Here is a 13,879-nt window from a genome sequence, read left to right on the forward strand (position 1 = left end):
TTGTTAACATTCTTAATAATTGAGTTTTACTTGAGGTATAAGTTTAACTAAATATAGAGAACAAGGCAGTGAACATTAATATGCATCGATCATGTGAAGCAACATTGGCCGAGAACTTAGCTGGCAAGAAATCAAGGGATTCTATGTCCGTAATATTATATATATGATCAATGGATCAGGAGGAGTTCTTTCGAATCTGTAGATAATGAAACTGACGTACGGCCACTTGCCATTTTATTATTATTATTATTTTTTTTTTTTTGAAGGAATACTGATGAGGGAGTTTTAATTATTAATCATACCTAGCTATATAGATAGCCCCAACTATGGACATATACATACATATATTTATATATATATATTATTAATATCAGAGGGATAGGTCCGGGACTGAACTTATAAACAAGCCAGGCCAATATGCATGCCTTCAATTCCAACGTCCAAGAGAAATTGACAGAGTACCCACATGACTTTTGTACAAGCTAGCTAGTTATCCATGCATGTACGATCATTTATACCTCATATCCAAGAGATTATAATATATGACTCAATGGGTCTATCCAGTACGATGATCTTGTGCTATATACCTTATCGTTTTCATGTAAAGGGAATTAAATTTAAGATAAATAATAGTTACAATCGTAAGTACGCAACTAGTGCCACATAATCATTTAAAAAAAAATGCAAACCCACATTAAAGAAAAATTAATTTTTTAATATTTGATTCCACTTTTTATCAAAACGACTATATATATATATATATATATATATATATATATGTGTGTGTGTAGCATTACTCTAAATTTAAATCGCCTCCAAATTTAGTTGGTATTAGCTGGCAATAAGACTTGGGGCCGTCTCCTACACATGATCAAGACATGAATAGATATCAAGAACTTCTCGTACTGATCAAGGGATCACGATCGACCGATCTAATTTATTATCAACTTAATTAATTCATAGTAATTAACATTGCAATTTTCCTCTGCACCAAACAAAAGATCACTAGCTGTGTTTTATATTATATATAAGGGACACGAATTACACACTGATGATCTGTGCATAGCTATATATTTATCTCATAATTTGTAGAGTGAAAGATGGCTTCACATAGTGTGAATTGAAGAAAACTTAATTTGTAAAGTCCCGACAATATTGTTTGACTTAGGCCCCCATTTTAGGTCGGAGGGGGGATTTCGTATAAATATTGCTTTTGAGGGCTGCCCGTGATACTTTCCTCCAGCTGCAAATTCCGCCCTTGTATGGAACATGCCAAGATTAAAGAAATGCTTAAAACACAACTAAAATTAAAGAAGAAGAAAGTATACTTACTGGAATTATGAAATTAATCACCATGCTTCTTTCCAAATTTTAAGTTAATAAAAAGATATAGATTAAATTATTTATATTTGTCTCAACAGTACTTTTCCTCACATGTGAACTAGATTCATTCTCAATAATCAGTAGGTACTTTAACATATAAAATTATTATTTACCTCAAAAATTTAAATTGACGTAGAGAGATAGCTCATTTAATCATTTATATTTATATTTATATATATATATTTATATATATTTGTGTTCGTGTCTGTGTTAACAGTCATTTAGTTGATTTGATAATTGATAAGAAAGAAGTAACTAGCACCTTTGTCATGAGGGTGAAGTCGGTAGAATTTTCTTCATTTCACATGATATATATCAATTTAATATAAAATATAGATCTTTCAATCCTTATATAATTTTTTGAAGAGACCATATTCAAAAGTGAAATAATCATAATATATATAATATTAAATGGATATTATCTGTTCATTTGAAACGGAGACAACTATGATTGTCCTATGAAACAAGTGATCAAGCTGTTTGTTTCCCCAACATGTATGCATAAAAAACTAATACATTAAAGTAATGCTATATATAATTGTTGAGTGAGTAAACGTTGAGTAATTTTTTTTAAAAAAAAGTAGAATCTATTGTTAAAAGGATTGTGCAATGCTTATACACTCTAAGATTATAAATATCACTTCTCTTCATCACGATTAGTCATTAATTACATAATACAGTAAATATAAAGTAGATGATTAGTCATTAATTACATGAATCCATTAAATATAAAGTAGAATATATATGAGAGAGAGAGAGAGAGAGAGAGAGAGAGAGAGAGAGAGAGAGATCGATTAACAGAGTGTGAATCGACATCCAAGTAAAGACTTTATCAGTCCTTGGCAGTATTAGCCTGATTTGAAAGGAGGCATTTACAAGAAAATGGCTTTCTTAATTACTAATATCATCGATTACATACTACTCCCGACATTTTCCCCAAGCTGGTTAACAGAGTGTGAATCGATATCCAAGTAAAGATCACTTTATCAGTCCTTGGCAGTATGTATGATTTAGCCTGATTTGAAAGGAAGCATTTAGAAGAAAATGGCTTTCTTTACTAATATCATCGATTAAAAACTACTCCCGAAATTTTCCCCAATTTGATTGCAAGTTCAACTGGTAGGCCTGAACCTGATGTGGGAAAATTTTGACAGACTAACCGAACGCGTCTGGATTCTATGGATGCACGCCCTAGGATAGATCCAGATGGATATTGATGCTAGCTAGGGCAAGGCCACATGAACATGGCAACTTGCAAAGCCCCACCCCACAAACATCCAAAAGTATGCCAAAATTTGCTTAATTTGACAGCTAAAATCCCAGGATGACACATGGGTCTTTGGCATTATTTTTCTATATTTAAGTTCTCTTAAGATAACATTAAATTTGAGAGCTCGATCGCTCTCCTTGAAGCCTATAAAAACCCACCCTTGCACTTCAAACCCAATATCCTCACAAGTACTTCAATAACTTTTCTAGTATATATCTACTGTATACCTACAATTAGGGTCTGGGATATGGCTTCCAAAAGCTCTGCCTCTCTTGCTCTCTTTTTCTCCCTCAATCTTCTCTTCTTTGCACTTGTCACTGCATGTGGCACATGCCCTAGTCCGAAGCCAAAACCAAAGCCGAAGCCAAAGCCCAGCCCCACCCCTTCCCAGGCCTCGTGCCCTAGGGATGCCCTCAAACTAGGAGTTTGTGCTGATCTGCTGGGTAGTTTGCTTAACGTTACCGTCGGCACCCCTCCGGTAACTCCCTGCTGCACTCTCATACAGGGCCTTGCTGACCTTGAGGCAGCTATCTGTCTTTGCACTGCCATCAAAGCTAATATACTGGGCATCAACCTCAACATCCCACTTTCCCTCAGCTTGCTTCTCAATGTTTGTTCAAAGAACGTTCCATCTGGGTTCCAGTGTGCCTAGAAAGTGAAACGTTGATCATCTCTCTGGCTTTCCCTGGCTTTCAACTATAATAATCTATTATATTTCATGTGTGTTGTAAGTAGGAAATATTGCTCGTTTTCCTTGTTATAGCGGTTTTCGGATTTCCGTGTGATCCTGTCAATATGGGTGATTATGAATCTATTGTATTTCATGTGTGTTGTAAGTAGGAAATATTGCTCGTTTTCCTTGTTATAGCGGTTTTCGGATTTCCGTGTGATCCTGTCAATATGGGTGATTATGAATAAGTATTCATACTGATGTTTGCTTGTGTAATTCTATGGGAAATGGAAAAACATTTATCTTTATTTCGTACTTTTTCCCTTTTCGTACTTTCTTTTATCTCTCTTTTCAACTCGATTCAAGAGTATTTTCCTTTTAATTTTGGTGAAACCTCATCCCAGAAGTATAGGTGCACTGATCATACTGATTTCATACAAACTAAATTTATATTAATAGTACTGATGCCTATCAATTTGTACAATAATATGCATGCCTTCATCAGCTAGGCGGCGTGCGAGCTCCACAGATCAAAGAACTAAACGAAAGGATCGAATTCTGAACTCTGGCACTCAATTTCCCGGGATGCTAGCTGCAGTACTTATTAGCACGACTGTTGCATTTTATCTAGCAGCTCATGCATGCAGGGACAGCAAAATGGATGGTTACCACTCAGGCATCGATGCGTCATTTGTGCATGCTTGAGAAAAATGATTAATTAACAATATCTGAGGGACCAACGGCAACATAATCGAGCCTCTTAATGGTTAAATATCTTCTCACATTTGATCCATTGTAGATTGCTATATGTGGCCGATCGAATGAGTGATTTGATAGGAAAGTATTTTGATTAGATGTGCGCGTACTTCATATCTTTAGACATGTATGCATGTTCATCCACTAAAAGTAAGTCAGATCATTGCAATGGTGAAACTAAACATATGCGGCCCACAAAGTGGATGTTAGGATCGTCAAAGCACGCCATGGGTGTTCTAATATGTCGTTTATTCCTTGGATTACTAAAGAAGTAGAAATGTAGTACCGGTCTAGGTTTTATGCACTGCTGTACTCGATCCTTCCTTTAGTCCTTTAGCTTGATCATTTGCAAGCCATAATATTGATGAAGTTTGTGGCGCGCGATTGGCAAGTCATGGAAACCACCCGTACTGTTCTCCCCGTGACTGTGAGTACTGATATATAGTTTGGTGAAGAAAATGCAAACCCTCTCACATGGAAAAAGGAAGACAGATCCTAGAGAATATATATATGTCCACCGTGCATGTAGAAAAGAAAGATTCCATGCCCCATTAATTAATTTCAACTAATTATAAAAATGAAAAATGCTACTTTGCCCACTCTCTTTGTCCCCACATTTTGATACCTCATTTATTTTAATTTATTTTACTTAATAATTAAAAAAGTGATTATTAATGTATTGATATATTTTTATATTTTTTAAAAATATTTTAAAATGATTAAAAAATATGAATAAAAAAATTTAAAAAAAATAAAAAGAAAATTTTGAATTAGCAGTAAGATGGAGCGGTACACTCTAAGCTGCAGAGTAGCACTGCTCTATAAAATAATTCTCAAATCCAATCTATTAATCATGATTATGCTGATGATCATGATCCGAAAGCTTCAAAACTTTCTTGCATATATGTGGTTAATTAATTTGAGGGAGCTGGTAATTATGATACTTGAAAGGAGGCTCATGATGTTGAGAAACTTCCAATCGACATATTCATGATAGGATTAAAAATGAGGGGAAATTAATATATGGAAATTTACTATATACGTCATACATTTGACTTGATTAAGCAATAATGCTTTATATAATGATGAAAGTATGAAACCTTTGCTAGCTTTTAGTTTTTCACAGTCTCATGATGATCATGATCAAAATACGTACTGTTTTCATTTTGGTGTATCATATAAGCATAAGTAGTACCATTGCGTGTTGACTAGAAACCGTATCTATATAATTAAGCAAGATGCATGTGGGGACGTTGACATGAACGACTAAAACCAAATCTAATAATTTCGATCTGGCTTAATTAATGTTCTTGGTCGTATTAATTCGGTGATCAATTAGATGGTCCGGCCAATTATAACCATCATTTCATCCCGTGAAGCAGCTTAATTATATAATAGTAAACATGGAACCAATATATAGATAAATGACTAACAGCTTGAATTAATCACGCTAGCTCAGTACTCCAATTAAATGAAGTACATTATAATATATTAGACATGATTATATAATTGAACCATCCACGTACGGCGGCCTCCAATTAAGGATCAGCACAAGCGAGCAATATACCTTTCCTTTCAAACCCTACGGCAGCACCACAATAATTGATCCGTCATTTATAGAATATATACGTACATGACGTTAATCAAAAAACAAAAGCACCGGACACAGTACCAAAGTATACCCAACTCTCTAATAAGATTTAGAAACATTATTAAAGAATGACCCAACATGTACATCAGCAGTGGCGGCGGAACTAGGAATTTTTCTGAGGGGCCGGGGAACTTTTATCCCGTGTGACACGTTTATAAAAAATAAACAAAACTTAAAAAATCATAAAAATATAATAATTATATATAAAATTAGATCTCAATAATTTGTTACATAGACGCAGAATTAAAATTCTAAAAAAAATAACTTAATGTTCAAATTTCTGACAATAATGTTTTATGGAATAATATTAATTCATTATTATTTTTGTAATGAAATATTTAGAATTTATTTTCTTCATAGAAACTATCAAGTAATCTTTTAGAATGTTATCTTTCATTCTAGTATGTAAGCTAGTTTATCAAGTTTCATATAAAATCTAGATATTTTCATGTCATATTAAACATATAATGCTATAATTGAGATCTTAAATAAATTTGTTTCTTGTTCAACGAAGTCTAGAGGATAAAACATCTCAACTATTTTTCATATAAATCATCAATCTTAAATAATTTTTCTTGTATTTTCACTTTAGATTCCATATTAAAAAGCCTAATATTGTTTAACAAAAAACTTTAGAATCCATATGAATAAGTTTATTATTTTTCCTAAACTTAGTTTTAGTTTAATTTTAGTGAGGCCACATCCTTGAAAATAGATAATATATAGAAATTATACAAAATTTTGGACCTATAGAAAAAAAAAAAATGGAGAAAGACATTTCTAGATATATTGAAATTTAAAAAAAAAAATAGAGAGCATATAGGAATTATAAATTTTTTGGAGAGCCATTTTCTATATTTATAAAATTATAAATAAAATTTAGGATATATTTTAAAGTTTTGAATTTTTTTTTTTTTTTTTTTGCGGGGGGTGTTCGGGGTCATGGCCCCTCATATATAATCCTAACGTAGGTCAGCCACTGGACATCAATCAGTTGGCCACGTAATCCACGTTAAGAATATTAAATAAATAATAAAATATACCTATTTTCATAATCATAACCTTTTTAAAATAAATGATGATTTTACACCATATCAAAATTGAGATTATGAATTCAAACTGACTTTACATTTTATAATTGATATAGTTCTCTAACCCATAGGTGAAGGCAGTGTTAAGGATATAAAATAAATACTAAAATATATCCCTTCCGTGAGCTTAAACTTTTGGGATATACTTATACAGATATATCCATTTTGAAAATGAAATATACTTAGAGCATTGGCATTGGCTTCATCAAAGTTATCTCTAAAGTTTGATGAAAAGTATATAATTTCTATAAATTCAAAACTTTTTTAGCCATAACTCCATATTGAATTAGTCATTAAATTCATCAAAATAATAATATAATATTATTTTTTTAATAAAAAAATTTTTAATTTTTTTCATATTATACAATTACACTAATCATATGTTGATTAATAATTTAATTTGATTCTTACATTATTATTACAAGACAGTTGAAGATTAAACGTGAATAAAAAAAATATTTAGAGATTAAAAGTGAATAAAAAATAGATTTGATGAATGAATAGTAGACCTTTAAATTTGAAGAAACCTATAGATTTACTGTAGCTTAAAGTTTCACACTTATTTATTTAACTAATCCAATACAGTCATATTTTAATGAAATTCATTAAATTTTACATTTGACTAGATTTTAGATGAAATCAATACTAATGCTCTTACACAAGCTATTATAGGAGTACTTGAAGATCAGCGAAAGGAATGAAAGCGTTGAGGTCTCAAACGTAGTGCAAAAGGTAAACGTCAATCCCGCGCTTCAAGCTCAAAAAGACCTTTAAGCGCCTGTGATCACCTAGCATGCATTCTCAACCGGCTTGCCTAATCCAGCATATATGCAACAAAGCTCCAAGCACATCTACGTAGAAAACTCTTGTCACTACAAGAAACAGGGTCTTTTCCGGTGTTTAAATTCGTCGCCAATAACCCCAAAAATCGCTGCAAATAAGTATTTGCAGCGATTTATGCTGCGCCGGACGTTAGTCGCAATTGTAGAGTCTTTTAAAAGATTACCTAGCGAATTACAAAATTTGTCGCCAAAAATTTTTATTTGCAGCGATTTTTTTCGCTGCTAATATTATTAATTTCGCGGCTAATAAGGCTGAGATTTAAGTCTCGTTTCGCCGCGGAAAAGTATTTGCAGCGTTTTCTATCGTCGCGAATACACAAAAGGCTAAAATGGTCGCAAATAAGTTTGTCTCTTTTGCAGCGAGTAAGTGTCGCTCCAAAAGACTATTTGCGGCGATATTTAGTCGCCGCAAATATCTTTATATGACGAAAAGATTATTTTCGGCGAAATATACTCGCCGGAAATAATTTCAGGTAATTAAAAAAAAATGTACAAAACAGCTATGCCATTCAACCCAATCACACAATTATAAACTCAACCACATTTTACATTTTACATTTTACACTTCAAACAATAGCTATGTAATCTTGGTTTAGAATCAAGATAATTCAGTAGCTAGATAATTGGGCCCAAACAGAAGCAAAGCAAAAAATATTACCAATGGAGAACAAACGGACCCATGTGTTCCAGCATATACATACATAGTCATTCTAATATATGTTATGAAGATATCAATGGCATGAAAGGTAGCTCTCTCCCCATCCACCTGAGTCATCAAGCTGTTTGGAGAGTAAAAACTCAAATGCTTTTCTAATGCTGTAGCTATTAGAGTATGTTTTACCACTAGCCACCAGTCCCTTTATCCCAAACCATGTTGCATACGTGTAGCAAACTCCCCAAGATCCGTACCTGTAGATTTTCAAAGAACATGCTAAGTATATGGTAAAGCTAGAAATCAACATGATCTATTAACAACAACAGCACCAGAAATTGTCCTAGATCAAGATCAGTAAATTAATGGGCATATATATACTGATTGAAGAATAGAATTGAAATCCGTGATTAATTAGTAGGAGGACCTAGCTACTACATGAGACTGGTACTAGTTTCAGTCGAGGGAAATCAAGACATTTCCCTCCTATATATATTTATATTCCTTCTCCCTCAAATAACTCATGTAGATCAAGATGAAACAAAAAGAAAGAAATCATGTGGATGCTCAATTAAATAAAGGTATAATTTTGATTAATTCAGCTCAATCTGTTAATTGCATGCCAGAAATATATGCACAAATTAAAGAAGATCAAATATATATATATATGAGCTACTAAAATCTTACATGCCTGATTTCATTAATTGCACTTTCTGATCCAACCTTTACATATCTTACAGCCAATATATCTTACAGCTACTATCTTCTCAGCCAATATGCATGTAATAAAGAAATTCCTCTAAGAATGGAATGGCTATCAACCCTTTTTGAATGTAACTTATAGATATTTCAACATAAAAAAGCATTCACAATCAAATTTTCATTTTGCCACAAGGGGGTTGGGAGTTGCCATTATACTCTTTTATTGAATTATCCAAAAGCCAAATGAAAAAATGATGACAAAACATATCCACAAATGCAAACAGCAAGGTGATCAAGTAACTTTCACAAACAAACCAGGCCTTTATAATGAAAAATGCTTTAAACAATAAAATGATCCTAGACATAATATTCAACTTCAATATTGTATAGATTTCCTGCTCTTTGCTTTTTTTTTTCTTTTTTTTTTTTGGGGGAGGGGGGGGAACAGAAGTTCTTCACTTACTACTTTCATGATAAAAAGAAAAAAAAAACTTATAATAACAGAAGTCTTGCATGTACAACAATTAAGCAAAATAGTCTCAACTTAATTGACATGATCAAAGAACTTAATGAAAATGGAGATCAGATAGATCTTTGGCAAAGATATGGATTTAAGCTAGAAACCTCAGCACGAATCAATTGGACATCCTTTATTATGAACTCTGCAGCCCCATTCTGATCTTCTCTTTCAAGGACAGAAAAAACATCGCATTGCCAATGCCTCCTCCACATCATGTAATTTAACACATCATGTAACACATCTTTTTTTGGATAAGAAACCACAAGGCTTGTTTGTAGCCATGCCCAGTAAATTTCATTTCGATAAAAATGAGAAAAGAACCAGTGTTGTGACAGTATGTTCATAACAGTGATGATACTAAGTTATCTAAACCCAAATATTCTGAATTTAGTCCCCTTCTCATAAGAAATAAAAAGTAAAGAAAGATTGGAGCAAATGGAAAAGACAAACCATGTAGCTTACCATCATAACCTAGAAAGTTGAGATAATGGTAGTATGAAGCCGCCACCATGAAAAGGAAGTTTGACAGCAATACAAGAATGAAACCATGGGCTACCAAAATCGGTGACAGAAAGTAATGTATGACTGCCATGAATACAATACATTAGTAAGGGCCATTAATTGATGTTGAATCTAAAATTGTGGATACACCCACACATAGTAAAAGAGCTGTTACCATAAAGCAGAACAAACATTGGGAAGAAAGAGTTGCAATGAACATCAAAAGCGTACAACCTTCAAGGAAAACTTCAGCACCATTCAACTGATTAGATTGTAAATACACAATAAAAAAAAAAAGAACTTGAAAAAAATGAGAGAATACAATGGAAAAGCACTTACTACAACAATAGAAAATCAAAACCTTAAAATCATCCCTAAAATCCAAATCCTAATCTAGATTAAGCAAATCTACAAAATGTATACCAAGCTCTTGGGTTGTAAACAGAGCAAGGGAGAGAGGGAGGGCCTCGGGCTGCTGGACTGGCGACGGCGTCGATGTGGGTGGTGGCGAACTATATCCGAGAGGGAGAGAGAGAGAGAGAGAGAGAGAGAGAGAGAGATCGGCGGGGGCTGGGGGAGAAGGAGGGGGTCGCCGTGGATCTAAGGTGCAATGGTTGTCTGCCGGACCGCTTCTGGGTTGTGCTTACCCGAGAAAGGATGAGTTGGGAGAGAGAAGGGGAGGGGAACGGCTGGAGGGAAAATAAGTGGAGACTGAGCGGGCGATTTAATTTTATAACCTATTTGCGGCGTCTTAATATCGCCGCAAATACCTAAAATCTCGCCGCAAAATTTGTAATGCTATATTAATGGTATATTTACGAAACTGAAATTCGCTGCAAATAAGTCTTGTTTTTGTTTGCAGCCATTACTTTTGCGACAATTTTAAAATCGCTGCAAATACTCTTTTTCGACGATTGTTAAACACAAAAAATCACTGCAACTGACCACTTTTGTAATTGCAGCGATTAACTAACCGTCGAAAAAATGATATTACTTTTTCAGGCGAATGTTTCATCCTAAAAATTGATAATTCGTTGCAAAAGATCAATTTATTATTAGCAGTGAATTTATTCGTTGGAAAAAGTATAAAAATAGCCGCAAAAGCCCATTTTTCAACTTTATGTAAAAAATTAGCAACGATATAAAAAATCGCTGCAATTAAAGGTTATTGCGGCGATTTTATTTCTAACAGACATAAAATCATCGCAAAAAGCCTTATTTCTTGTAGTGTGTTTAAGTGGCATCGATGGGATATAATGGTTGAGCTAAGAAGACGCGCGGTTGGTGCGGGTATACGACGGCCACCACCTCCAAGAGGGTTGCCTGTGTAAGGTTATTGGAGGTGTAAGGTGGGTATATTCGGATGGCTTGGGCAGGGGGAAGGTGAACATGGATCAGCACAAGGCATGCACAAGCAAGTGTTGGTGGCAAGGCGTCCGTTCGATATGAATTAGTTGAAAATCATGAAGTTGAAAGAGCATGCAGCATGGCTTTTAACCTTTTAAAGGTTAAAATTGAACCCATGGCTTTGGGTGTCGTCTTCAAGGCTTACTGCTAGCAACTCCGATTGAGTTCATCATGCGATGGGTTTGGTCCTAGCTAGGGTTATATAGCTGCTGAATATTATGAACACCCGTGACTATTTCTCTGACATGGAAGCACAAAAAAAGGGTCATTTATGAAAGAGGCACCAAGTAGCACCCTCAACTTCCGCTCCACTTGACCAGTAGGTAATATGTATATTTTTATTTTTTTTATTTTTTTAAATATTTTTAAAAAATAAAAAAATATATCAATACACTTAAAATTACTTTCTTAATTATTAATTAAAAAAAATTGACCAGCGGTCAAACTAAGTAGGCAAATAAGCTTTTCCCTTTATGAAATGAGTAACGATATATACACGATACATTTTCACAATATATTTTATAACAATGTTATAAAATGAGAATATTTTTATAAAATGATATTATTTTTATAAGATGTTTTATAAAAATACTTTTTATTTAAATATAATTTTATAAAATATTATAAAAAATATTATGTGTAAATCATTTTTCTTACAAAACTAGAAGTTAGAAAGCCAAATGTGCTACAAAATCATGGAAACTATAGAGCATTCCTCTAGTTCCTAGCAAAATTAAATTTGAGGGTCTCGAGGCATTTGTCGGTTGTCCCCATAGGCCTCTTTTGCAGATTAGTTGAGATAAAAATTATAAATTAAAAAAAATATTGTTAAAAAATATTTTTTTTAATATTATTTTTATTTAAAAATTTAAAAAATTAAATTATATATTTTTTATATAAAAATTTAAAAAAATTATAATGATTAAAAAAAATGAATTGAGAAATTTCTTAAAAATAAACGAGGCTTGAGTTTCGATTTTAAATCCGTGACTGCCTCGGGACAATTGTGAACATGGCTGCTTCTACTTATTTTCTCTCTGAGCAATGCTATATATAATCTCTATTTTGAGAACTATAATATAAGTCTAGATAATTTTATTTTTAAAATTTTTTAAAATTATAAAAATATTTTAATTAAAATGATATATTTTCTCAGAGAAATTGTAAGGGGAAATTGTTGGCCATCCATAATTTATTCGTGTTGCAAGGGGAAATTGTAGGCTGGCCGAATCTGAACAGATGGAAGCATAGAGCCATGGGGTTTGCAGTACGGATATGTGTTGTCGTTGAGTTCATTTCACGACGTAAACACGTGAACTTCTTGAATCAATATTTTTGCTTTTGATTTTCATATTTTTCGTAGTAAACAAATATAAGACGCAGTTTGATGTCTATGAACCATCTAGCCGCTGCTACTTGTGAATTTATCTAAGACTATAGAAAGTGATTTATCATTACTTTGGAATTTGATTAAATCAAGTGAGTAAGGTTATGTTTATTTTCATAACTATTCTCATCTAATCATTATAACTTTTTCAAATTTTTACACAAAATAAAATAAACAATTTAATTTTTTTAGATTTTAAAATAATAATAATAATATTAAAAAATATATTTTAATAATATTTTATTCAATTTTTAATTTTTATCTCAATTTAACTCATTTTATCTGTAAAAACAAACAAGACAAAAGACTTGTCTATTCCTTTTGTTCGAAACCTTATCAAATTGAAGCCTTCAAAACCCTCGCCTTAAAAGATTCATGCATATGAGAACACAAAAAAGGCCCAAGAACTAAGCTGAGCTAAAAAAGAAAAAGAAAATCAAATGAAAGAACCTCAGCTTCTAATCAAATGCTCGTCTATGAATTAGTGATAATATGAGTAGACCCACTCCAACTCGAGACACTAACTAAAGTTTAGCTAAACATTTGTTGAGTACATTTGTTTATCAAAGTTTAGTAGAAGGAAAACGCAGAAAAGTAAAACATGGAACATTCAGCAGTCGAGATCACGAGGAATATATTATATGGGCCCCTGCTGCCGTCATTGTATCTTAGCTAGGAAGTGAAAGTCTGTGAAACTAGGTTTTGGATGGTGAGACCGGAACAAAAGCCTCCCTTGCAACTTCCAAGCAACCGATAGTTATACACTCAAATTGCAAAATGGGGAGAGACTAGACATCACAACAGCTCCTCTCGACTTACGGCACATCATGTAAAACCATGAATTTAGGCATTTTGTCGTGAAAATTAAAATTAATGCGATTCAGACAGTACCAAATTTTGCTCCGTGTTTGAAGATGTCTGTTTTGCTGACATAGAAGCATGGTGCATTATTTTAGCCATTCAACCTCCAAAAGCGTACGAATAAACCAATGGGGTAGGCAGAAATGGAACGACAAGAACCGTGCAATTAGTTGCCCATGGATCTAA

General features: G+C 33.1%; 1 protein-coding gene across 1 annotated transcript; it reads left to right on the top strand.

Annotated features, from left to right (window-relative positions):
• Nucleotides 1–2,776: 2,776 nt before the first annotated feature.
• On the top strand, nt 2,777–3,638 carry LOC109013116 (14 kDa proline-rich protein DC2.15-like). The gene has a single exon (XM_018995084.2). It carries the CDS (start codon nt 2,901–2,903, stop codon nt 3,303–3,305), a length of 405 nt encoding a protein of 134 aa, XP_018850629.1. The 5' UTR covers nt 2,777–2,900; the 3' UTR covers nt 3,306–3,638.
• The last annotated feature ends 10,241 nt before the right edge of the window (nt 3,639–13,879 follow it).

Source organism: Juglans regia, chromosome 9 (genome assembly GCF_001411555.2).
Source record: "Juglans regia cultivar Chandler chromosome 9, Walnut 2.0, whole genome shotgun sequence".
Lineage (NCBI taxonomy): Eukaryota > Viridiplantae > Streptophyta > Magnoliopsida > Fagales > Juglandaceae > Juglans > Juglans regia.